The sequence below is a fragment of the Haemaphysalis longicornis genome, unplaced genomic scaffold (assembly GCF_048455015.1).
Source record: "Haemaphysalis longicornis isolate Haplotype H1 unplaced genomic scaffold, Haemaphysalis longicornis Haplotype H1 scaffold_6, whole genome shotgun sequence".
Classification (NCBI taxonomy): Eukaryota; Metazoa; Arthropoda; class Arachnida; order Ixodida; family Ixodidae; genus Haemaphysalis; species Haemaphysalis longicornis.
The window spans coordinates 199,207,672-199,234,203 of NW_027526407.1; the positions used below are offsets into that span (position 1 = coordinate 199,207,672).

At 43.1% G+C, this 26,532-nt stretch overlaps 1 protein-coding gene across 1 annotated transcript; it reads left to right on the forward strand.

The window, feature by feature from the left end:
* The first annotated feature begins 1,193 nt into the window (after positions 1 to 1,193).
* Positions 1,194 to 7,399, forward strand: LOC144143432 (uncharacterized). Its single transcript, XM_077675188.1, has 5 exons — positions 1,194 to 3,102; positions 4,770 to 4,875; positions 4,952 to 5,140; positions 5,640 to 5,707; positions 7,325 to 7,399. Exons 1-5 carry the CDS (start codon positions 3,061 to 3,063, stop codon positions 7,397 to 7,399), a joined length of 480 nt encoding a protein of 159 aa, XP_077531314.1. The 5' UTR covers positions 1,194 to 3,060.
* Positions 7,400 to 26,532: the final 19,133 nt, after the last annotated feature.

Consider the following 26,532-nt stretch of genomic DNA (forward strand, 5'->3'; position numbering starts at 1 on the left):
CCCATGCAACGGCACCTGTATCCACGCTTCCACTCTGTCTATGAGTGCGGTGGCTTGAAATTGTGTGCCTAATGACCGCAACTGTACCGGAATCTTGGAAGAACGCGAACATCATCCTAGTCCATAATAAAGGTGACATAAAGGAATTTAAAAATTACAGGCGGATCAGTTTACTGTCAGTCGTCTACAAGGTACTTACCAAGGTAATCGCTAACAGAATTTCTGCAACCTTAGATTTCAGTCAACCTAAACAGCAAGCAGCGTTCCGTAAAGGCTATTCAACATTGGACCATATTCACACGATCAATCAGGTGATAGAGAAGTGCGCTGAGTATACTGAACCCCTATATATAGCCTTCATATATTATGAGAACGCATTTGACTCGGTCGAAACCTCACCAGTTATTCACGAATTACGGAACCAGGGGGTAGGTGAGCATTATGTAAGAATACTAGAGGATATCTACAACGGGTTCACAGCTATCATCATCCTCCGTAAGAGAATTAGTAAAATACCTATGAAGAAGCGCGTCAGACAAGGAGACACAATCTCTCCAATGCTATTCACAGCATGTCTACACGATGTATTAAGAAAGTTGGTTTGGGAACAGGTGGGAGTAAGGGTTAACGGAGAATACCTAAATAACCTCAGATTTGCTGATGACGTTGCCTTGCTAAGTAACTCGGGGGAAGAATTGCAAAGCACGCTTCCCGCACTGGACAAACAGAGTAGAACCGTGGGCCTGAAAATTAATATGCAGAAAACTAAAGTAATGATCAATAACATCGGGACAGCACAGTGGTTTCAGATAAGTGACGAGGCAGTGGAAGTGGCAGGCGACTATATCTACCTACGTGAAGTTGTGACCCCTGATCCCAACTATAAGGCAGAGATAATAAAATGATATGAATACACTCTAAAAAAAAAGAGAGTCCAAAGGGAGTCGTCGCTGCAATGACTCCCTTAGACTCTACTAAGACTCTCTTTTACGCTCCACGACCCTCTTTAAAACAGGGAGGGGTCACGGGACCCTTGCACTTTGCAATGGGAGTCACGGGTCAACAGCATTTTTAGCATATATTTATTGACTGATTGAATTTCCACAGTGATACTACCGTTTGTTGCTACCGTATTGCAAGATTTAGTGGCGCAGATACAAAAACATGAAAAGTAAGGGCACACAGGTGTGTGTCCCGTGACTTTGTCCGCTTCTGCGCAAACGATACAAAATTTGATTATCTAGGACTGTAAAGCATAAAAAATATAACGCTGTTTATGGAACACACAAGGTTGAAACGCCAAGCTTTCTACGATACAAACGCAAAGTCCACAATGCAAAGTGCTGAGCTAAGCTAATGGGGTGATTATGATTTTTAGAGTGTAATTGGGTCATCTGAATATGCTGCTTCGGTTAGCTCAGTGTTGTCATTGATTTGGACTTTGGCGGATAGGAGTGTGGACTTTTCATTTGTATTGGAGAAAGCTTCGCCTTTTTCATCCTGCTCCTCTTCGTCTTCTTATTATTCTTTTTCAATATGTGCCCTCCAAATTTGTAAAGTTGGCTTTCCTACTTCGCGTTTTATCAACGACACCACAATTTGCCCTCCCATTGTTTAAAGTTGGCTTTCCTGCGCTGAGTTTATCATCATCATCACCACCGTAAGCCCTCCCATTTGATAAAGCTGGCTTTCCTGCAGTGCGTACAGCCGTAAAAGCGCCATGAGTGGGCATAGAGAGGTTCACTTTAACAATATTTTTGAATATGTCGTATCAGAAAGCAATCATCTACAATACATACCATACCTGTGGTAGCCAAATTATTTTGTTCTTACAATTGTCGGTAACTCTGGGCGAATGGAAATGCTAAAGTGCGCAAAGACTAGCAAATATTTTAACATTGCATAGAAACCACATGTAGCAATAACACAATATACTTAATATATACGAATTAAAGTCTTTACTGCAATGCTGTTCAATGTTGATGAAATAAGCAGAAAGTAGGATTGACATTGCTTCTGTATATGATTTAAATGGGTGGTCTATTTTTTACGTTAAAAACATTGCCAACTGTGCACCGGATAACGCTCTGCGAATAAGAACACGAATAAAACTATGCTTCGTAATATATATTGCTACGCAACTAAATGGCCTTCTCAGGAACCCTACAAAATAGGCGGGAGAATATCAGGACGTGTGGCGTGTACGTAACTAGCTTTTGCGCCACAATTCTGCCGCTCTACAATTCAGCCTCTCTATGCACGATGTTGCGTGCCTGCTTTCTTGCAAAGCTGCGTTGTCGTGCAACAAAGCCTACTTTACTGCAGATGTTATTCTCATTCGCGTTTTACCAATTAAGCAGTATGTTCACTGCTTCATGTGCCACTAGTAATTTTGTACATTAAGTACATATCGATGTAAGGCATCGCACTTGCGCGCGTACAGAGCTCTGGGTTCAGATGTCGTGTAAACTTACACCAAGCTGCCCGACCAAAAAGCAGAATTCAAGTGTTAGTCATTCAAATCCTTACTTGTAGTTGCTTTTATTCAATAAAAACTACTTCATATTGCGACAATCTTTTTATTTAAATGATTAATGCATGTTGCTCACAATTATTATATATTTGAACCTGTGTGCGAGCGTCGCCTCTTTTAGTGCGTTTAAAAAAGCCGCGAAGTAGTCACGTGACTGATTTGCGTTCGTTTTATAAAAACTTCTGTACATTACGTAAAACGTACATATATAAAAAGTTGCTGCCAGAACCAGATTTATTTTGTCTAGCGTTTGCTTTAAAACTCAATAACAAGAATACAAATGCAAATATTTTAGACAACGCGAATCAATAGAATCCACTGCGAGCCAAGTAGAGTAAGCCAGTGAGTGGCGCGAAGGCAGCGGGGCGAGTTGACGCATTTTTGTCGAATTCGCGTATCAAAACCGCTGCGGAATGGAAATGGCGTGACACCGGTATGAAATTTGCTGTGCGGAATTCATTGCGCACCGCCTGAAATCGTCTACTAGAGTTCTTCAGTTCGGCAAGTCGACGGCGTGCTACGGTTGAATGCGAAGCCGGAACAAAGGCTGTGTCATCGTGTTTTTTCACGTGAGTACTGCCCCTGCTAATCATACCAAGTGAAATAGTTGTCTCGGTTAGCTTTCCGGACACATGCCGAAAAAGTTGCATATGCTGTGCTTGTTTGCTTGCTGCCTGGCGCCTCGTAAGCATTGTGAAATCTCTCCTTCGCCCCCTCCTCCCTATTTGAGACTGTTCTAAGCTATCGCGCTCGCGAGACCGGCTGCCGCCGCCGCGACCGCCCTTCCTCGCGGCTGCTCGCGGTCTGCGGGCCGCGATATGCGTCGTGAAACTGCCGTACTCCCTGTTCTGTGGCCGTACTCGCTCGCCAACGCGCCCCTACAGCGTACGCGTTGACCGTGTGCTGGCGGCGTTGTCGGGAAAAAAAAGTTGGCAAGAGGTGAGGACGCAGGAAATGTAGTTAAACAGATGAGAATTTGCAATGTGCAAGGGGGAGAAAATAGTATGCAAATGCAGGACACGGAGAGAGAGTTCGGGCCGCGCGCCAGCGAGCGAGTACGGCAGTTCCACAACGCCTGACGTTGCGAAGCTTCACGAGCTAATGACGAAGCCCGTCTTTGAGTTCACGTAGAGTTCACAGGGGCACAGAATTCATATACGTGGAAATTGGAGGTGAAAGGCGGACATGTGGCCTCGCAGGGAATTAAGTCTCGGGGTGTGTGTGTGGGGAGGAGGGGTATTTTACAGCGCCTACGAGGCGCCTGTTCTAACTTGTTCATGCCGTCCGTATTCTTCAGCACACCCTCCTTTTGCCCTCGTCCATTAGCCCACGTCAAGCTTGTCTCTAGCTCTACTGTTGTGTTCGCTGTCTAACGGCTGCTTTTTGCACCGTCGGTCACAGAAAACCATTTGACTGTTGGGCGGAGCGGTACAATTCTGTAATACACGGCGCTAGTTTGCAATGGCAGGCTATTCAAAAGTGTGTCAAGTGTTCCCTTTTTATTCTGTAGTTTTCTTCTTTGACGTTTCGTGAAATAACAAACCGAACTACAAAAAAAACAGTACATGGGGCGTGTAAATCGTTTTGAACCCTTTGGTGCAGCGTCATTTTTAACACTGGTCTGCCCGTATAGGCAAACTTGTTGGGACCGTTTAGTGTCCTTTTTATGGGGAAAAGCCATTATGAATGGCATATTGGCATGTATTGTCACGTTCGCGCGATATTTGCAGGTAAAGAAAATAGGCCCCAATGCAAAATGAATCCTTTAATATAGGCATCAAAAGAAGCCTGGAGCATGCTAAATATTCTTTTGAAGGTAGGTTGTGCTTTTTATGATCACATAGACGGACACAAGAAAACTACGTACAATTTCACGAGTAGACGGCGCCATCTTCTCGTGAAAGCGGACGTTTGTCTTGTGCCCGTCTCTGTGATCGTAACAAGAGCAATTTTCCTTCACCAATTAGCCCGACATAAAGCTGTGCAAAATATTACATGTCCTGATCACACACTCAGAGTGTACTTTCTGTATTTAGTGAGTCGCCTGTTTGCATCATTATTGTCTGCCAGACATGTTGTCACTTGGGCATTACTCCAGCGTGCAGACCAGTGTTGCACAAGTAGACATGCTTCAGCGTTCTTCCTGTCACCCTCATCTTTTGCGCAGTCTTTCAACTAGCCAGCAACCAAGTCTTCATCTTCCCTCTCGTTATATGTTGTATGTACTGTATTTCAGAGCCATAAACACATCAGCTTGTCTACATTAATTAAGGAGGAGGTGCTCAAGCAAGGAACAAGGTTCGGGTGGAGGCCGATCGCGGAACCAGAGGACTCTGAAGCTGGTGAGCTAACCAGGACTGGAGATGGGCCTGCGGATTCTGTGTACCAGAGGTTCCAGACGAGCGAGTTGGCTTGCAGACAACCGGGCTCGGTTCTACACCTGGCCGCGGTTGGTGGCCACGGCCCAGGATGGATCACCACACCTGCCACGCAGGGCGTGGTGCTTCTTTGTCCGAGCAGTACATGCATTCGGGGGCCAATGCTCTGCTGCAACCTGGACCAACAATGACCCGCGGCACACATCGCTGAATGGGGCTTCTCGTGTTGGTGAGAGCATTTCCGTTTTTCTCTTCGCTTGAACTGGATTTCGGGGGCTGCACGTTGACCCTTGTGTCCTTGTTTGGTGCTAAGTTTCCCTTTCACCGTTCGCCATTGTAACTCATTCTGTTCCCTTTCTCCCGAGTTCCGTGTGAACGTGTCACACTCCTGCAAGGCCAAGAGAATCTTCGCATCAACAATTAATTTTTCCCGAAAGGTTAGAGTGTCAAGCACCATACACTTGGCTGTTTGGCATGGAAAGACTCAGCATTTGAAACATGTCATAACAGCAGGTAAAATCTTGCAGGGCTGCAGATTTTCATCGACATGGCTGTGTGAGGTTAAGCGGGTTTGTAGTAGGTTTCAGGGGATATAAAATTTGCTTGTGCCTGCTTTGGACTGGCCCTTGAGACTTCGAATTGCTTGTGCGGTTGACGTCTGTGTAAAATTGTCATTTGTTGCAACTGCTCCTGCCCTTACTTTTTGCCTTCACCTTTGGCTCTATCAGGTATGGCTGCTCTTAATCCTCAAGTCCTGTGGATGTCCATGCTCACGGCGTACTTTGCCTTTTTGGAGGTTTGTATTACACTTGTCTCTATCTAAGTTCTTTCAGTTCAGCTCGTAACCACCATTTGCTCTCCTAGAGATCGCATAAATATTGTTGATTTCAAATTAATTCCAAATAACGGTTAGCTACTGTTATTGCACGAAGGCATCTTTGGATGTTAAAATGCTGTGAAAATTGTTAAAAATTGAACCTTGTTGTCACTTCTTTTTTATTCCCAGAGAGGTTGTGTCAGTTTTGTGCTTTTTGTTTACGCACCAAAGGCTTCACATAAAAAAACCAAAGCTTCATAATACTAATGGGTCATTCCACGCGAAACGTTCTGGCCCAAAAATTGGCCACCGCCAATTCCGTTGAGAAAAGCAGGTGAAGGAATCCTGAAATACTATGAATACGTCGAAACCTTCATACAACAGCTGTAGAAACCTTAACCAGAATTTGAATATTCAGACAGATTTGATCAGTGGACAAAGCTTCCTCAAGGCAATATTACACTAAAATAATGCCGAGCACGGCAAACACTAGTTCGGAAAAGTTTTTTTTTCCACCCTCCGGTTTTGTGAGCAATGTAACCAACATAAATGAAAACATGCAAACCAGTTATTCTCGATAGCACAAAGGCAAAGGAGACTGGGGTAGGGTAAAATAGGGGACAGAAGAAAAGGAGGGCTGGTGAGCCTTAAGAGCAGAAATTGACAAAGGGAGCAATAGAAGAATGGAAACTTGAAGGGAACAGTGCAACAACGCCTTCCCGGAGGGCTCAAATTGGTGCGAGGGGCCAAATATGGCCTACCGTCGAAACAAAATCTAAGTAAAATTATCAGGCTAGATAGAAGTTCCAGACGGAGTTCACTATGTGCGGTGCGGCTTCTGTCTTCACTTGCGGCAACTTTTGCTATGTATATTGCACATCTGATATGTTTAATCATTTTTGTGGGCCACAACACAGGAAGAAGCAGTTTTCCTCCCTTCATTGACCAGGGCAGTAGTCTGATGTGAAGTGAAGTTTAGAAGCGAACACATGCCCAGAAAATGCTAGGAAAACACCTAAGAGGACGTGGTGGAGAAGCGCCACTCTAATGTAGCAGGGCCGGCAGAAGACTCTTGTCTGTCGACATGTTTTAGTGCTAGCCCATATTGCGTCTCTCATGCCAAAGCCTCAGTGAGAAATTTGAAAATATTCTGTGTTGCTTGCGTATTTCTGACTAATGTATTTCGGGCTTGGAAGGGAGCCGAGTGAGTACTGAAAAGCTAGTTCTTTCAAACTAAACAAAGCTGTATTCAGTCTTTATGGACCCTTTACTGCATGTGTTATTCCTTGCTTGCTGCAGAAACAGTGCTGACGTTGTCATCTGTGTGTTTACAGCAATTCCGCGTTTTTCACAAACTTGTAATCCAGTTCCACTTCTAATACTGCTAAATGAAAGTAGTGCGGAAGTAGAGACCCTGATAATAAAGCAATTGTTAATACACCGTGAAAATATGAGGAACGTAGCAATTACCACATTGCATTTGTTAAGCTGGAGCCCTGTGGATATTTTTCCTTATGGCCTCCTCTATACTCTTTTGTTGGTCCCCCATATCTTATTAAATTCCATGTCAGTGATATGTATTTTTTTTATCATTAGATGCAAGAGGGGTGGATACACTGTCCTGCGGCCTGTTTCGAAGTGGTGTCGAAGCCTTCAGAGAACCACTGGTGAGTACAGCAGTAATTACTTTTAATGAAATCACTTCGCAGGAGCTTTGGAAAAACTGAGTGTTGCTTCTTTGTGTGGTTTTAGAATTTTTAGAAAAACGGTTGTGTCAGCGAAATTGCTTAAATTTCTTGGAATCGTTCCCAGTCTTCAAAAATCATCTATCGATTTCTCTATATCTCGCTCCGAATAATCTTCCAAAACAAAAACCCGAAGAAGCAGACAAAAAAGGCATATTGTGAGCTACTAGCTACCAACCTTCAAAACAACTACCTGGTCTGATAACCACGCCACCACTGTGACACCTTGACACACCTCCTAAATTTCCCATACGGACCCTGGCATCAATGAATATCTTCATGTGTGGGTGGGTTTTGTATTTTTAAGCTATTTTGGCAGTGATAACGCTCGTTTCTCACGAAATGGTCTTCCAGATCGGCCTAGTCGTGCTAATACTACAAGCAATTAGGTTAAAGCTCCCATATTCAACTCATAAAAAGCTCTCACACAGTTGCAATTTCAACAACTTCAGCCAACGTAGTCATGAATAAAATGAGCCACTAGAAAAACAGTTGTCTTTAGTAACAGTTTTCTAAGAAAAATAGCTTGGTTGAATTTGTCTCATGACAGCTGATTAAAGCTAGAGTTTAAAGGTAATTCTTTTTCTGTGAACGAAGCGATGCTTCCTACTACTAAAACCTGTCCCGAACATCAAAACGCTCGAGACGGCCCGAAAATCCAGAAGCTGCCGTATGCATTGCGATGCTCGCTAAGTACACTACTTCTGGCATTGACGCTGGTATCTGCTAAAAATAGACTTCGGAATATGGCACGCAGACAGGGCGGTAACTTTCTTTTTATCGCAGAAAGTCTACCAATTTTTGGGGTCTAACAAAGCATTTTTGTGTAAACATATTGATTAGGCACATTCTGCATCAGCTCTAAATGCAGATTATTCGATGCCCTTTCCAACAAGAGCAGATTCGCAAATTAACAAAATCAGTTTTTGGCCAAACGTTGCAAATATGGATAAGTTGTGTATATCAGTTCGCAAATAGTTTAAAAAGTTTGGAGTATAATTTTTGCCAAACATAAAAAACACATCTTGGAAAAAAGTTTAGTTGCCCAGTACAATTTGTCAGATATGAAAAACATGTTACCATGTGTGGTGCCCTCGTTCTGCAGTGAAGCCCTACCTCTGTTTCAAAATATGCAATTTCGGATAGTTTACTGAAAAAAATCGGGTGGTTTGGCATTATTAGAGGCACTATTTGTCCCCACATGATGTAGAAACATCTTGTCAATGGTTGACATCGCATTAATGGTAAGGTAAAAATTCGGGATAGGACAAAAACTGCTTGGGGCTGAAAACAAAACTCGTTCACTGTCAGTTTACTATCATGCACCTGTTGAAGCTTTCACTTGCTGGTTGTTATAATCTTCTGGCTCACTTTTCTAACCCTGCTTTCAGGAATGAGGTGCGATGCACTGGAGCAGTGCCCAGCTAGCTATCCCCGAGTAACTGTTGCGTGACAAATGAAAAATGCGTTCAGCTCTATGAGCCTCCTGCATTGCACCTCCACCTAACATTTTAGAAAACAAACAATACCAAACTTGTGGCAGACTGTCAGAATATGTAGTTCTACTGAGGAGCAACTCTAGACCTCCGAAAATATCCTCGTACAGAATCAAAACTGAAGCCAATTTTAAGCTCTCTCTCCTTGCCTTAACTGATGTCCGATGACTTGAGGTTATCAATTGACTTTCAACTGGAACTCTTATTGCACAAGTAAGGCATGGGTGAAGTGAAATCACAAACGGCATGCTTTTTTTGAGGAAAAGTAGTGGGCAACGAAGGCGTTAAGGCAAATCGGGTTGAAGTTCTCTGTCTAGTAGTGCCAAATATAAATTGCGCAATGCAGAAATGAAACAAATGACAGGAAAAGGGCTGAAAATGCTAAGTGCACTTGTCAGACATGCGGAGACATCCACGAATACTTTGACTGAAAAAAAGCTACCCGTCCTCTAAACCAAAGCTCACTAGTGCATACCTGGTGTCATTTTCTGGTAGTTCTCACCTTTAAACGCAGTCGGATTGCAAAGCTGACGACATCATTTGATACTTGACTTCTGTGAGCCATTTGATCAAAAAATCTAATGGTAATGCAGCGTAACCACAAGTGACATCCTTTTTTGTATAGCGCAGCAGCCATGGCACCTATCGAAACAACACATGCTGCTCAACCCTCAAAAACACCGTCAGAAATTTCAGTGTAGCCAGAACAGGAAAATTAGAACTGATTCTAAAACTGCAGTGCCTAGACTAACCAGTGGGATGCGTTAGTTGCAAGAGAAATGACAACATGGATATCAGGAATATACAGCATTGATGATCGGTGATCGGTGCTTTATATTGCCGATTTTGTGATGTTGTAGTTGTTTCTCATGTACCACGGTGGTTAGTCTAGACACTACACGTTTAGGCAACCTTGAGATTTTCGGCAGTTTTTTGCAAGGTGAGGTGTGTATGTTTCTCAGAAGGGAGCGTTGCTGCTGCGCTTGATAAAAAAGCATGCGACTCGTGGTCATGCTGCATTACCATGGAATTTTCTTGACCAAAAGTCTTCCAGCAAGCCAAATACCAAATCATTTTGCCAGTTTTGCAATCCGATGGCAGTGACAGATGATAATTACCTGGAAATGACACCAGCTTTCCACTACTGAGCTTTGGTTCAAAGAAAGGGTCGTTTTATTTTGTGAAAGCTTATTTCTGAAGGTTCCCCGCATGTGTATCAAGTGGACCTGGCATTTTGAGCCACTTTCCAGCAGTTTTCATTTTGATTGATTGATTGTAGGGTTTAACGCGCCGACGCAACGCAGGCGATGAGGCGCGCCGTAGTGGAGGGCTCCGGATTAATTTTGACCACCTTGGGGATCTTTAACGTGCGTCGAAATCTCGTACACACGGGCGTTTTTGCTTTTCGCCTCCATCAGAAAAGCGGCCGCCGCGGCTGCGAATCGAGCAGTTTTCATTCTGTTTGTGTGTTGCAAACCTAATATTTCGTGCTACTACGCAGTTACCCAACTTCAAGCCGATTGGCCATAGCACCCCCGTCGCCCTCTACTATTCCTCGAAAAAAGAACGCCTTTTGTGATATCGCTTCACTCATGCCCTACTTTTGCGATAACAGCTCCAGCTGAAACTCAAAAAATAACACCAAGTCATCGGATATCAGCTCAGACAAGTAGAGATTTCCAATCAGCCTTGAACACTGCCAGCTGTTCACTGGCCAGTTTTGTTATTACGAGGCTATTTTTGGAGGTCTAGTGTTGCTTCTTACTGCGACTGTCTATTCTGGCAGTCTCCAAAAGGTTTGATATGGTGCCTTTTTGAAAATGTTAGGCAGCACTCTTTTCGCCGTGTGAAAGCTTGCTGGGCACAATTCTAGTGCATCGCAAGTTATTCCTGCAAGCAGGGCTACCATAGCGAGTCAGAAGACGACAATAAACCGCAAGTGGAAGTTCTGGTAGATAAGTGATGATCAGAATGTCAACAAAAATGCACCACTGAGATTGGTTTTAAATTCCAAGTGGATTTTTTGGCATCTCTTGCTTGCCGTGAATCTGGTGCTTGCTGTAGTCCTTAATAAGATGTTTTTACATCACGTGGGGACTAAGTTGGACCCCTAATAATATCAAACCATTTCAGAGAACCATCCAAAATTGTGTATTTTGGAATGAATGTTCGGCTTCACCACGAGACGCGGGCACCATGCGTGCAAGCACCATGTGGGCACCACGGGGACAAATTAATTTTCACTAGTGAATTTTTTCTTGGACAGGATTTTTTAATGTAAACCTTCACAAGCGTATTCTAAATTTTTTCCACTATTGGTGGTTTGTTATACACAACTTTTTTTTTCATTTTTCTTTACGGTGACAAAATTTTGATTTGGGTTTTTTTTTATGCGATCATTATTTATGCAAACATTACACAACTGGTGCTAGCAAGGGCGTTGAATCATCCGCATTTTTGCCACTGCACTATGTGCCTAACCAACACATTTAGCAAAAAGAAATGTTTTCTTAGAGCCATAAAAACTGGTCAATTTTCTGCGGTAACAAAAGAGTTGAAATCAACGCTGGTGTCAGCTTTACTGCATGACTCTGAATTTGTGCAGAGAAGCCCCTCTTGTGCATGAGAAGTTCGATTGGACATCCAAAGTCAATAAATTGGGATAGGGAAACTAATTATTGTGGCATGTCCCATCAAGGCTGTAGTGTCAGCTTTACTGCATCGCTCACAACTCGTGCAGAAAAGCCCATCCAGGGAATTAGAAACTTTGGAACAAGTTTTGTGCCAAATTTAATTATATGAGAAGTTAAAAAATCAGGGTACAGAAACTAAACGCGTTGACAATAATTCAAATAGACAAGTGGTTTAAAATTTTTTCTTGTGGCCACTAAAAACATGAAGAAACCGAGGCACGTAACAAGGCAGTGGTGCCCTTTGTACTGACAACTTAGGTTTCTTTTCCATCAGTAATAAGTCTGATCTAGATAACTACAACTGTAAGCATTATTTAGTGCTTCATGCTTTCACTTAAGCTAAAAACTGTTGAAGGAAAAAACGAAACGGGGTGCAGACATTGCATGCAGAGTAGAAAATATAGTCAGCGTATCGAATAACTTTAAAAAAGCGTCAAAGTTAATCAGTGAAGCGTAGATAGAAGGTTCAGGCAAATTGCTATCAAGCCTAAAAGCAAAAGAAAAGCGCAACAAGCAGCACACCCAGCGGTTTTTGCCCAGGGAATGGGGGGAATCTATGATGTGTCGTTCCCATCTGGAAAGTCGATGTATCCAATTTGTCCCTTGGCGTTTTGCATGTACCCACTCATTGCGAATCATGCAAGTACAAGCCTTTCTTGGGCCAAGTTTGACTTCTGCAAAGAAGCTAAAGCACTGATTTGGGAGCTTTTAGATGTTTATTACATAAAAAACAGGAGCACAGTGAACCTGTATTGCAATGAGCTTGAATATTTAGAAACTTCACTATGATTCCTTTGTTACCATTGTGCGGCCCACTATTAAAGGGTGTCATTTTAGACGATGCACTCAATAAACTTAGTTGCAAGCAAGTGCTTGTCCTATCATCTTCTTTGTCATGTGCTATGGACTCGACTTTTTAAGAACTATGTACCAACTTGCCTCATGCTTTTTACTGAACAGGTTGAGTGAGACTTTGTACCCCTCCAGTGTTTTGCAGTGTGGAGCATGCCCTTTGTGCAGCAGGTGTCTCAGTTCACTTACTGCTTTGTTACTCGTGCTGCCTTTAAGCTTTACATAGATATTTTCATACCATCAAAAGGGGGGAGTAGCAGCCTTTTGCACTCATAAATTCTTAGTCTCCCTCCCTGGAGCTTTCAGATCCTCTTTATGGATGCAATAATTTTTGAAGCCTTTGCATTTCTGGGGTGTCCATATGTGACTTCATACATTATACATATGTTCCCTCATACAAAACATTTCATAACAAAAGCCAAATGGTGAAGCAAGGAAATGTAATGGCAAGAGGTGTGCTCCTCGCCCTCTCTTTTGTCAGGCACTGGGCAGTTAGCCTGTTGTTGATGATTTTACTGTGCTGGCTACAATTTCATTTTTCTTTTGTCTTATCGTTCAATTTCTTTTCATTGATATTTCTGGCAGGTCCGAGACAAGGCCTGGTCCAAGACGCCAGGACCCGAGGACACCTTGCAACGCTTGTGCACGGCTTGTGAAGATTTCTGGATTGACTTCATGGACTTGTGTAAGAAGTCTGCCTTAGAAAAACAGCAACAAGGAAAGAAGCCTTTAAAAATTATTGCAGTTTATTTCCACACCAGTTTAACCTTGCACCAGCAGGTATGCAAAGCTGGTTAACACAAAACTTGTTTTTGTGATTTAATATCATGCCTGTTAGTCTAGCAAACCTGCGTTGTGACAAGCCATAGCAAGCAGTAAAACATGCTTAGTGTATCTGTATTTTTAGGCTATTTGCTGGTTATTTTGTGGTTTAAAACAGCTGTGATACCCTAAGCTGGCTTTTCATTCAAATGTGTATCACTTTCGTCTTTAATAAAATAATTTTCAAATACTTTTGGTTTGCTTTGCTATACTTGTATGAAACTGCTCATGAAGCTGCATGCATGTGGGCTAAAATTGCACTTGCACGTGTACTGCAATGATTCCACCAGCAGTATTACTGACCATCTCTGGGAAGGTCACCCATACACTTCCACGACTCTGTCGCCATAAGCATCACGGGACTCTTTAAAAGGGGGCGTCCTCACAACTCTTGTTACAGGGTCGCGATGATCATCAGGCAGGGGTCCCGTGACTCTCTTTTTTCTTTCGTGGCAGTCAGTGCTGACTCTAAGGAGGTAGTCACCCATATTCTACTGTGACTACTGCGACGGGGTCCGTGTGACCCCCTTTCAATAAGAGTAGCGTGACTCTGCGAAAGGGGTCGATGAAGAGTCAAATCTGTGGCAAGTAAATACCCCCCAAAGAGGGTCACAGGGACTCCTTTTTTTCTTAGTGTGTAGGGTGGAGTGCATGCGGCAAATATTCTAAGATTAGGAATGGCAGCTTACCATCGTCCATGAATAAGAAAGTGTATGACAGCTGTAACTTACTGGTACTCGCCCACGGTGCAGAAACTTGAGGCTCACTAAGAGGGTTCCACTTAAATTGAGAACGACTCAGCGGGCAATGGAACGGAAGATGCTAGGTTTAACATTAGGGACAAGAAGAGGGTGGAGTGGGTCAGGGAACAAACGCGCGGTAAGGACATATTAGTAGAAATTAAGAAGAAGAAATGGACGTAGGCAGGGCATCTATTGCGAACGCAAGATAACCGTTAGTCATTAAGGGTAACAGAGTGGATCCCTAGACAACGCATATGTTGCAGGGGGCGGCAGAACGTTGGGCGGGCAGATAAGATCAAGAAGTTTGCGGGGATAAATTGGTCAAAGTTAGCACATGACCGGGTTAATTGGAGATTAATGGGAGAGGACTTTGCCCTGCAGTGGGCCCAGATAGGCTGGTGGTGATTATGATAAAATTGTATGCCTTTTCTTGAACCTGTTGAGCCAACTTCTTGAGTAGTTCAGTTATTGAATGCCTGCATAAAAAGGTATACGGGGCAATGCTTAAAAAAATGGAAAATTCACTAACCATGGTTGAACTGAACGTTTTCAGTTTTTTTGCAGCATCTCGTCACTCACAGCAGCGCCCCTGAAAGAAATTTTTCAAATGCCATGCGCCTTCCGCCATATTTGGAGCTTGCCTCACTACTGCCTGTATCGTAAAAAGCGGGTTCGCACGAGACCAAGGGTCTGCTGATTCTGGCCTGTGCCCACTGCCCGCACGCAGTCCGCGCTTATGGCAACAGCACGCCAACGAGAACTCGCTAGCGCGTCAGTGTCAGTCTGCACGCGTTCTGCGAACTCGTCCGTGTAGCAGTGAACGTTACGGCCCAAAAATGGTGATTTCAGAATAGAAAACATCGGCCGAAAACAAAAAAAAGCAACTTACAAAAAAATAAATAATATCCTTGGGCATTGGAACTTGCAACATAAAAAAATATTATACCTAGGGCTCAAGACCACTCGACCACGGGCCAGCGCTGCTGGTTGGGGAAAATATGAAGTATATAATGTATAACCAGCTTACAGTAATATTTAGTTTTAGCATTTCAAGCAGCTAGGGTGACTATTTGTTGTATAGCGCTCGTGCAGTAAGCGTCCACCAAATTTTCACATTATCTCACGTTTAGCAATTGCATTTGTTAGACGTAAAAGCTTTCGCAGGTGCGTAGTCGTGTGACTAACCGCTGTGCTTGTTCACCCAGTACAAAGAAGTGCTTTCTGCGCCCTAGTTTTACGCTGTACGGTGAAAGTTTCAGTCGATTTTATTTCCTTAATACGTATATTGGCTTCGCTTAGTTGTCCCGGCTTCAAGTGGCCTTAGATTTTTCTACTACCTTAATAGTCAGCGAAGCCTCACATGTGCGCTTGTGCAGCGCTTGTGTGGGGCAACCAGGACTTCGAGCTTGATACAGTGTACAAACTAACAAACTAAAGAAACGCACATTCTTCCATTCACAAACGTGTTGCAGCAGCGCCCTGAAAGAAATAGCAATGCTGGCCGCGTCGCGCTTAAGATGTGCAGTGGACACAATTCCTGAAATGCTCGGCGATCCGCTCGCACAAGGTGGAAGGTATATGACACTGTGAATCCTTGGTCACCAGCTATGAAAGTCGTCGTCCTGCGTTGCTCTAGGCATGTGGCTGATGTGTTTTATCTCATTAGGTTTTTACGAGCTTGCGCAGACATATAAGGTCTCTAATTAAACTCGAGAACTTCTCTGCTGCTGGGTCCTCTTGGTCATCCTTGCGCTCCTCAACCCAAACCTTGGCGCACTCGGCAATGTGTGGACCCTTCATGATGATTCTTTAGAGAGTGGTACGCCTACCGGTTACGTACCACAAGTAAGTAACAACCGTTCATGGCGAACAGATGCTTGGTCCAGTCATGTTATTGTCGTTTATAATGCGAAGACTCACTTTCACGTAGGAAGTTGACAATTCCGGGTCGTCCTGGTGATAAGAGGCACTGAAGATTGCGAAGTCGCCCATAGTGGAGGGCACAAGATCACAAGATTCGTTTCTGCTGCGGGCCGCCATATCTCGACGAAGGTCGTCAGCCACGCCGGGTTGCAGTTTCCTCTTTTCGTTAATACTACACACTAAGAAAAAAAGGAGTCCCTGTGACCCTCTTTGGGGGGTATTTACTTGCCACAGATTTGACTCTTCATCGACCCCCTTTCGCAGAGTCACGCTACTCTTATTGAAAGGGGGTCACACAGACCTCGTCACTGTAGTCACAGTAGAATATGGGTGACTACCTCCTTAGAGTCAGCACTGACTGCCACGACCCTATCTAAAGAAAAAAGAGAGTCACGGGACTCCTGCCTGATGATCATCGCGACCCTGTAACAAGAGGTGTGAGGACGCCCCTTTTTAAAGAGTCCCGTGATGCTTGTGGCGAAAGAGTCGTGGAAGTGTATGGGTGACCTTCCCAGAGATGGTCAGTAATACTGCTGGTGGAATCATTGCAGTATACGTGCAAGTGCAATTTTAGCCCACATACATGCAGCTTCATGAGCAGTTTCATATAAGTATAGCAAAGCAAACCAAAAGTATTTGAAAACTATTTTATTAAAGACGAAAGTGATACACATTTGAATGAAAAGCCAGCTTAGGGTATCACAGCTGTTTTAAATTACAAAATAACCAGCAAATAGCCTAAAAGTACAGATACACTAAGCATGTTTTACTGCTTGCTATGGCTTGTCACAACACAGGTTTGCTAGACTAACAGGCATGATATTAAATCACAAAAACAAGTTTTGTGTTAACCAGCTTTGCATACCTGCTGGTGCAAGGTTAAACGGGTGTGAAAATAAATTGCAACAATTTTTAAAGGATTCTTTCCTTGTTGCTGTTTTTCTAAGGCAGACTTCTTACACAAGAAGTCCATGAAGTCAATCCAGAAATCTTCACAGGCCGTGCACAAGCGTTGCAAGGTGTCCTAGGGTCCTGGCGTCTCGGACCTGCCAGAAATATCAATGAAAAGAAATTGAACGATAACACAAAAGGAAAATGAAATTGTAGCCAGCACAGTAAAATCATCAACAACAGGCTAACTGCCCAGTGCCTGACAAAAAAGAGGGCGAGGAACACACCTCTTGCCATTTCATTTCCTTGCTTCGCCATTCGGCTTTTGTTATGAAATGTTTTGTATGAGGGAACATATGTATAATGTATGAAGTTACATATGGACACCCCAGAAATGCACAGGCTTCAAAAATTATTGCATCCATAAAGAGGATCTGAAAGCTCCAGGGAGGGAGACTAAGAATTTATGAGTGCAAAAGGCTGCTACTCCCCCCTTTTGATGGTATCAAAATATCTATGTAAAGCTTAAAGGCAGCACGAGTAACAAAGCAGTAAGTGAACTGAGACACCTGCTGCACAAAGGGCATGCTCCACACTGCAAAACACTGGAGGGGTAGAAAGTCTAACTCAAACTGCTCAGTAAAAAGCATGAGGCAAGTTGGTACATAGTTCTTAAAAAGTCGAGTCCATAGCACATCACAAAGAAGATGATAGGACAAGCACTTGCTTGCAACTAAGTTTATTGAGTGTATCGTCTAAAATAACACCCTTTATAGTGGGCCGCACAATGGTAACAAAGGAATCATAGCGAAGTTTCTAAATATTGAAGCTCATTGCAATACAGGTTCACTGTACTCCTGTTTTTTATGTAATAAACATCTAAAAGCTCCCAAATCAGTGCTTTAGCTTCTTTGCAGATGTCAAACTTGGCCCAAGAAAGGCTTGTACTTGCATGACTCGCAATGAGTGGGTACATGAAAAAAGCCAAGGGACAAATTGGATACATCGACATTTTGCAGATGGGAACGCCACTTCATAGATCCCCCCATTCCCTGGGCAAAAACCGCTGGGTGTGCTGCTTGTTGCTCTTTTCTTTTGCTTTTAGGCTTGATAGCAATTTGCCTGAACCTTCTATCTACGCTTCACTGATTAACTTTGACGCTTTTTTATTTATCCAATACGCTGACTATATTTTCTACTCTGCATGCAATGTCTGCACCCCGTTTAGTTTTTTTCCTTCAACAGTTTTTAGCTTAAGTGAAAGCATGAAGCACTAAATAATGCTTACAGTTGTAGTTATCGAGATCACACTTGTTACTGATGGAAAAGAAACCTAAGTTTCTGCCTTGTTACGTGCCTCGGTTTCTTCATGTTCTTAGTGGCCACAAGAAAAAATTTTAAACGACTTGTCTATTTGAATTATTGTCAACGCGTTTAGTTTCCGTACCCTGATTTTTTAACTTCTCAGATAATTAAATTTGGCACAAAACTTGTTCCAAAATTTCTAATTCCCTGGATGGGCTTTTCTGCACGAGTTGTGAGCGATGCAGTAAAGCTGACACTACAGCCTTGATGGGACATGCCACAATAATTAGTTTCCCTATCCCAATTTATTGACTTTGGATGTCCAACTTTTCGTTCTCGAACTTCTCGTGCACTAGAGGGGCTTCTCTGCACCAATTCAGAGTGATGCAGTAAAGCTGACAGCAGTGTTGATTTCAACTCTTTTGTTACAGCAGAAAACTGACAAGTTTTTAGGGCTATAAGAAAACATTTCTTTCTGCTAAATGTGCTGGTTAGGCACATAGTGCAGTGGCAAAAATGCGGATGATTCAACGCCCTTGCTAGCACCAGCTGTGTAATGTTTGCATAAATAATGATCGCAAAAAAAAACCCAAATCAAAATTTTTTCACCGTAAAGAAAAATGAAGAAAAAAGAAGTTGTGTATAACAAACCACCAATAGTGGAAAAAATTTAGAATACGCATTTTGAAGGTTCACATTTAAAAATCCTGTCCAAGAAAAAATTCAATAGTGCAAATTAATTTTTCCCCGTGGTGCCCACGTGGTGCTTGCACGCATGGTGCCCGCGTCTCGCGGTGAGGCCGAACATTCATTCCAAAATGCACAATTTTGGATGGTTCTCTGAAGTGGTTTGATATTATTAGGGGCCCAACTTAGTCCCCACGTGAAGTAAAAACATCTTATTAAGGACTACAGCAAGCACCAGATTCACGGCAAGCAAGAGATGCCAAAAAATCCGCTTGGAATTTAAAACCAATCTCAGTGGTGCATTTTTGTTGACATTCTGATCATCAATTATCTACCAGAACTTCCACCTGCAGTTTATTGTCATCTTCTGACTCGCTATGGTAGCCCTGCTTGCAGGAATAACTTGCGATGCACTAGAATTGTGCCCAGCAAGCTTTCGCACAGCGAAAAGAGTGCTGCCTAACATTTTCAAAAAGGCACCATATCAAACCTTTTGGAGACTGCCAGAATAGACAGTTCCAGTAAGAAGCAACACTAGACCTCCAAAAATAGCCTCGTACTAACAAAACTGGCCAGTGAACAGCTGGCAGTGTTCAAGGCTGATTGGAAATCTCTACTTGTCTGAACTGATATCCGATGACTTGGTGTTATTTTTTGAGTTTCAGCTGGAGCTGTTATCGCAAAAGTAGGAAATGAGTGAAGCGATATCACAAAAGGCGTTCTTTTTTCGAGGAATAGTAGAGGGTGACGGGGGTGCTATGGCAAATCGGCTTGAAGTTGGGTAACTGCGTAGTAGCACGGAATATTAAGTTTGCAACACACAAACAGAATGAAAACTGCTGGAAAGTGGCTGAAAATGCCAGGTACACTTGATACACATGCGGGGAACCTTCAGAAATAAGCTTTCACAAAATAAAACGGCCCTTTCTTCGAACCAAAGCTCAGTAGTGGAAAGCTGGTGTCATTTCCAGGTAATTATCATCTGTCACTGCCATCGGATTGCAAAACTGGCAACATGGTTTGGTATTTGGCTTGCTGGAAGACTTTTGATCAAGAAAATTTCATGGTAATGCAGCATGACCACGAGTCGCATGCTTTTTTATCAAGCGCAGCAGCAACGCTCCCTTTTGAGAAAACATACACACCTCAGCTTGCAAAAAACTACCGAAAATCTCAAGGTTGCCTAAGCGTTAAAATTTAAATCAATTTTAAAGGTGTAGTGCCTACACTAACCACCGGGGTGCATGAGAAACAACTACAACATCACAAAATCGGCAATATAAAGCACCGATCACCGATTATCAATGCTGTATATTCCTGATATCCATGTTGTCATTTCTCTTGCAACTAACGCATCCCACTGGTTAGTATAGGCACTGCAGTTTTAGAATCAGTTCTAATTTTCCTGCTCTGGCTACACTGAGATTTCTTACGGTGTTTTTGAGGGTTGAGCAGCATGTGTTGTTTCGATAGGTTCCATGGCTGCGGCGCTATACAAAAAAGGATGTCACTTCTGGTTACGCTGCATTACCATTAGATTTTTTGATCAAATGGCTCACAGAAGTCAAGTATAAAATGATGTCGTCAGCTTTGAAACCCGACTGCGTTTAAAGGTGAGAACTACCAGAAAATGACACCAGGTATGTACTAGTGAGCTTTGGTTTAGAGGACGGGTAGCTTTTTTTCAGTCAAAGTATTCGTGGATGTCTCCGCATGTCTGACAAGTGCACTTAGCATTTTCAGCCCTTTTCCTGTCATTTGTTTCATTTCTGCATTGCGCAATTTATATTTGGCACTACTCGACAGAGAACTTCAACCCGATTTGCCTTAACCCCTTCGTTGCCCACTACGTTTCCTCAAAAAAGCATGCCGTTTGTGATTTCACTTCACACATGCCTTACTTGTGCAATAAGAGTTCCAGTTGAAAGTCAATTGATAACCTCACGTCATCGGACATCAGTTAAGGCAAGGAGAGAGAGCTTAAAATTGGCTTCAGTTTTGATTCTGTACAAGGATATTTTCGGAGGTATAGAGTTGCTCCTCAGTAGAACTACATATTCTGACAGAGTCTGCCACAAGTTTGGTATTGTTTGATTTCTAAATTGTTAGGTGGAGGTGCAATGCAGGAGGCTCATAGAGCTGAACGCCTTTTTCATTTGTCACGCAACAGTTACTCGGGGATAGCTAGCTGGGCACTGTTCCAGTGCACCGCACCTCATTCCTGAAAGCAGGGTTAGAAAAGTGAGCCAGAAGATTATAACAACCAGCAAGTGAAAGCTTCAACAGGTGCATGATAGTAAACTGACAGTGAACGAGTTTTGTTTTCAGCCCCAAGCAGTTTTTGTAATATCCCGAATTTTTACCTGACCATTAATGCGATGTCAACCATTGACAAGATGTTTCTACATCATGTGGGGACAAATTAGTGCCTGTAATAATGCCAAACCACCCGATTTTTTTAGTAAACTATCCGAAATTGCATATTTTGAAACAGAGGTAGGGCTTCACTGCAGAACGAGGGCACCACACATGGTAACATGTTTTTCATATCTGACAAATTCTACTGGGCAACTAAACTTTTTTCCAAGATGTGTTTTTTATGTTTGGCAAAAATTATACTCCAAACTTTTTAAACTATTTGCGAATTGATATAAACAACTTATCCATATTTGCACCGTTTGGCCAAAAACTGATTTTGTTAAGTTGCGAATCTGCTCTTGTTGGAAATGGCATCGAATAATCTGCATTTTGAGCTGATGCAGAATGTGCCTATTCAGTATGTTTACACAAAAATGTTTTGTTAGACCCCAAAAATTGGTAGACTTTCTGCGATAAAAAGAAAGTTACCGCCCTGTCTGCGTGCCATATTCCGAAGTGTATTCTTAGCAGATATCAGCGTCAACGCCAAAAGTAGTGTGCTTAGCGAGCATCGCAATGCATACGGCAGCTTCTGGATTTTCGGACCGTCTCGAGCGTTTTGATGTTCGGGACATTTTTCAGTAGTAGGAAGCATCGTTTCGTTCACAGAAAAAGAATTACCTTTAAACTCTAGCTTTAATCAGCTGTCATGAGACAAATTCAACCAAGCTATTTTTCTTAGAAAACTGTTACTAAAGACAACTGTTTTTCTAGTGGCTCATTTTATTCATGACTACGTTGGCTGAAGTTGTTGAAATTGCAACTGTGTGATAGCTTTTTATGAGCTGAATATGGGAGCTTTAACCTAATTGCTTGTAGTATTAGCATGACTAGGCCGATCTTGAAGACCATTTCGTAAGAAACGAGCGTTATCACTGCCAAAATAGCTTAAAAATACAAAACCCACCCACACATCAAGATATTCATTGATGCCAGGGTACGTATGGGAAATTTAGGAGGTGTGTCACGGTGTCACAGTGGTGGCGTGGTTATCAAACCAGGTAGTTGTTTGGAAGGTTGGTAGCTAGTAGCTCACAATATGCCTTTTTTGTCTGCTTCTTCGGGATTTTTTTTTTGAAGATTATTCGGAGCGAGATTATAGAGAAATCGATAGATGATTTTTGAAGACTGGGAACGATTTCAAGAAATTTAAGCAATTTCGCTGACACAACCATTTTTCTAAAAATTCTAAAACCACACAAAGAAGCAACACTCAGTTTTTCCAAAGCTCCTGCGAAGTGATTTCATTAAAAGTAATTACTGCTGTACTTACCAGTGCTTCTCTGAAGGCTTCGACACCACTTTCATTCAGCAAAACAGGCCGCAGGACAGTGTATCCACCCCTCTTGCATCTAATGATAAAAAAAATACATATCATTGTGACATGGAAATTAATAAGATGTGGGAGACCAACAAAAGAGTATAGAGCAGGCCATAAGGAAAAATATCTACAGGGCTCCAGCTTCACAAATGCAATGTGGTAATTGCTACGTTCCTCATATTTTCACGGTGTATTAACAATTGCTTTATTATCAGGGTCTCTACTTCCGCACTACTTTCATTTAGCAGTATTAGAAGTGGAACTGGATTACAAGTTTGTGAAAAACGCGGAATTGCTGTAAACACACAGATGACAACGTCAGCACTGTTTCTGCAGCAAGCAAGCAATAACACATGAAGTGAAGGTTCCATAAAGACTGAATACAGCTTTGTTTATTTTGAAAGAACTAGCTTTTCAGTACTCACTCGGCTGCCTTCCAAGCCGGAAATACATTAGTCAGAAATACGCAAGCAACACAGAATATTTTCAAATTTCTCACTGAGGCTTTGGCATGAGAGACGCAATATGGGCTAGCACTAAAAAATGTCGACAGACAAGAGTCTTCTGCCGGCCCTGCTACATTAGAGTGGCGCTTCTCCACCACGTCCTCTTGGGTGTTTTCCTAGCATTTTCTGGGCATGTGTTCGCTTCTAAACTTCACTTCACATCAGACTACTGCCCTGGTCAATGAAGGGAGGAAAACTGCTTCTTCCTGTGTTGTGGCCCACAAAAATGATTAAACATATCAGATGTGCAATATACACAGCAAAAGTTGCCGCAAGTAAAGACAGAAGCCGCACCGCACATAGTGAACTCCGTCTCGAACAAATTCTATCTAGCCTGATAATTTTACTTACATTTTGTTTCGACGGTAGACCATATTTGGCCCCTCGCACCAATTTGAGCCCTCCGGGAAGGCGTTGTTGCACTGTTCCCTTCAAGTTTCCGCTCTTCTATTGCTCCCTTTGTCAATTTCTGCTCTTAAGGCTGACCAGCCCTCCTTTTCTTCTGTCCCCTATTTTACCCTCTCCCAGTCTCCTTTGCCTTTGTGCTATAGTGAATAACTGGTTTACATGTTTTCATTTATGTTGGTTACATTGCTCACAAAACCGGAGGGTGGAAAAAAAACTTTTCCGAACTAGTGTTTGCCGTGCTCGGCATTATTTTAGTGTAATATTGCCTTGAGGAAGCTTTGTCCACTGATCAAATCTGTCTGAATATTCAAATCCTCGTTATGGTTTCTACAGCTGTTGTATTAAGGTTTCGACGTATTCATAGTATTTCAGGATTCCTTCACCTGCTTTTCTCAACGGAATTGGCGGTGGCAAATTTTTGGGCCAGAACGTTTCGCGTGGAATTACCCATTAGTATTATGAAGCGTTGGTTTTTTTATGTAAAGCCTTTGGTGCGTAAACGAAAAGCACAAAACTGACACAACCTATCTGGGAATAAAAAAGAAGTGACACCAAGGTTCAATTTTTAACAATTTTCACAGAATTTTAACATCCAAAGATGCCTTCGTGCAATAACAGTAGCCGACCGTTATTTGGAATTAATTTGAAATCAACAATATTTATGCGACCTCTAGGAGAGCAAATGACGGTTATGAGCTGAACTGAAAGAACTAAGACAGAGACAAGTGTAATACAAACCTCCAAAAAGGGAAAGTACCCCGTGAGCATGGACATCCACAGGACTTGAGGATTAAGAGCAGCCATACCTGATAGAGCCAAAGGTGAAGGCAAAAAGTAAGGGCAGGAGCAGTTGCAACAAATGACAATTTTACACAGACGTCAACCGCACAAGCAATTCGAAGTCTCACGGGCCAGTCCAAAGCAGGCACAAGCAAATTTTATATCCCCTGAAACCTACTACAAACCCGCATAACCTCACACAGCCATGTCGATGAAAATCTGCAGCCCTGCAAGATTTTACCTGCTGTCATGACATGTTTCAAATGCTGGGTCTTTCCATGCCAAACAGCCAAGTGTATGGTGCTTGACACTTTAACCTTTCGGGAAAAATTAATTGTTGATGCGAAGATTCTCTTGGCCTTGCAGGAGTGTGACACGTTCACACGGAACTCGGGAGAAAGGGAACAGAATGAGTTAGAATGGCGAACGGTGAAAGGGAAACTTAGCACCAAACAAGGACACAAGGGTCAACGTGCAGCCCCCGAAATCCAGTTCAAGCGAAGAGAAAAACGGAAATGCTCTCACCAACCCGAGAAGCACCATTCAGCGATGTGTGCCGCGGGTCATCGTTGGTCCAGGTTGCAGCAGAGCATTGGCCCCCGAATGCATGTACTGCTCGGACAAAGCAGCACAGGCAGCACCACGCCCTGCGTGGCAGGTGTGGTGATCCATCCTGGGCCGTGGCCACCTACCGCGGCCAGGTGTAGCAAGCCAACTCGCTCGTCTGGAACCTCTGGTACACAGAATCCGCAGGCCCATCTCCAGTCCTGGTTAGCTCACCAGCTTCAGAGTCCTCTGGTTCCGCGATCGGCCTCCATCCGAACCTTGTTCCTTGCTTGAGCACCTCCTCCTTAATTAATGTAGACAAGCTGATGTGTTTATGGCTCTGTAATACAGTACATACGAAATATAACGAGAGGGAAGATGAAGACTTGGTTGCTGGCTAGTTGATTTATGGCGCAATAAGACTGCGCAAAAGATGAGGGTGACAGGAAGAGCGCTGTCATGTCACCCTAGTCTTCATCCTCATCTTTCGTAGAGTCCTATTCCTTCGTGTGAAGATGAAGCATGTCTACTTGTGCAACACTGGTCTGCACGCTGGAGTAATGCCCAAGTGACAACATGTCTGGCAGACAATAATGATGCAAACAGGCGACTCTAAATACAGAAAGTACACTCTGAGTGTGTGATCAGGACATGTAATATTTTGCACAGCTTTATGTCGGGCTAGTTGGTGTAAGCTTTTGAAGGTAGGTTGCTCTTGTTACGATCACAGTGACGGGCACAAAAAAAACGTACGCTTTCACGAGAAGATGGCGCCGTCTACTCGTGAAATTGTACGTAGTTTTCTTGTGTCCATCTATGTGATCAGAAAAAGCACAACCTACCTTCAAAAGAATATTTAGCATGCTCGAGGCTTCTTTTGATGCCTATATTAAAGGATTCATTTTGCATTGGGGCCTATTTTCTTTACCTGCAAATATCGCGCGAACGTGACAATACAAGCCAATATGCCATTCATAATGGCTTTTCCACATAAAAAGGACAGGAAACGGTCCCAACAAGTTTGCCTATACGGGCAGACCAGTGTTAAAAATGACGCTGCACCAAAGGGTTCAAAACGATTTACACCACCCATGTACTGTTTTTTTTTTTGTAGTTCGGTTTGTTATTTCACGAAACGTCAAAGAAGAAAACTACAGAATGAAAAAAGCGAACACTTGACACACTTTTGAATAGCCTGCCATTGGAAACTAGCGCCGTGTATTACAGAATTGTACCGCTCCGCCCAACAGTCAAATGGTTTTCTGCGACCGACGGTGCAAAAAGCAGACGTTAGACAGCGAACACAACAGTAGCGCTAGAGACAAGCTTGACGTGTCCTAATGGACGAGGGCAAAAGGAGGGTGTGCTGAAGAATACGGATGGCATGAACAAGTCAGAACAGGCGCCTCGTAGGCGCTGTAAAATCCCCCAGCTCCCCACACACACACCCCGAGATTGTTAATTTCCTCCGAGGCCACATGTGCGCCTTTCACCTCCAATTTCCGCGTATATGAATTCTGTGCCTCTGTGAACTCTACGTGAACTCAAAGACGGGCTTCGTCATTAGCTCGTGAAGCTTCGCAACGTCAGGCATTGTGGAACTGCCGTACTCGCTCGCTGGCGCGCGGCCCGAACTCTCTCTCCGTATCCTACATTTCCATACTATTT

Excerpts from the sequence above, each read along its gene's own strand:
- LOC144143432 (XM_077675188.1), top strand. The coding sequence starts at position 3,061 with ATGCGAAGCCGGAACAAAGGCTGTGTCATCGTGTTTTTTCAC. Across the intron at positions 4,876-4,951 it reads ACCAGAGGACTCTGAAGCTG|ACAACCGGGCTCGGTTCTAC; the intron begins GTGAGCTAACCA and ends GTTGGCTTGCAG. Across the intron at positions 5,708-7,324 it reads CGTACTTTGCCTTTTTGGAG|ATGCAAGAGGGGTGGATACA; the intron begins GTTTGTATTACA and ends TTTTATCATTAG.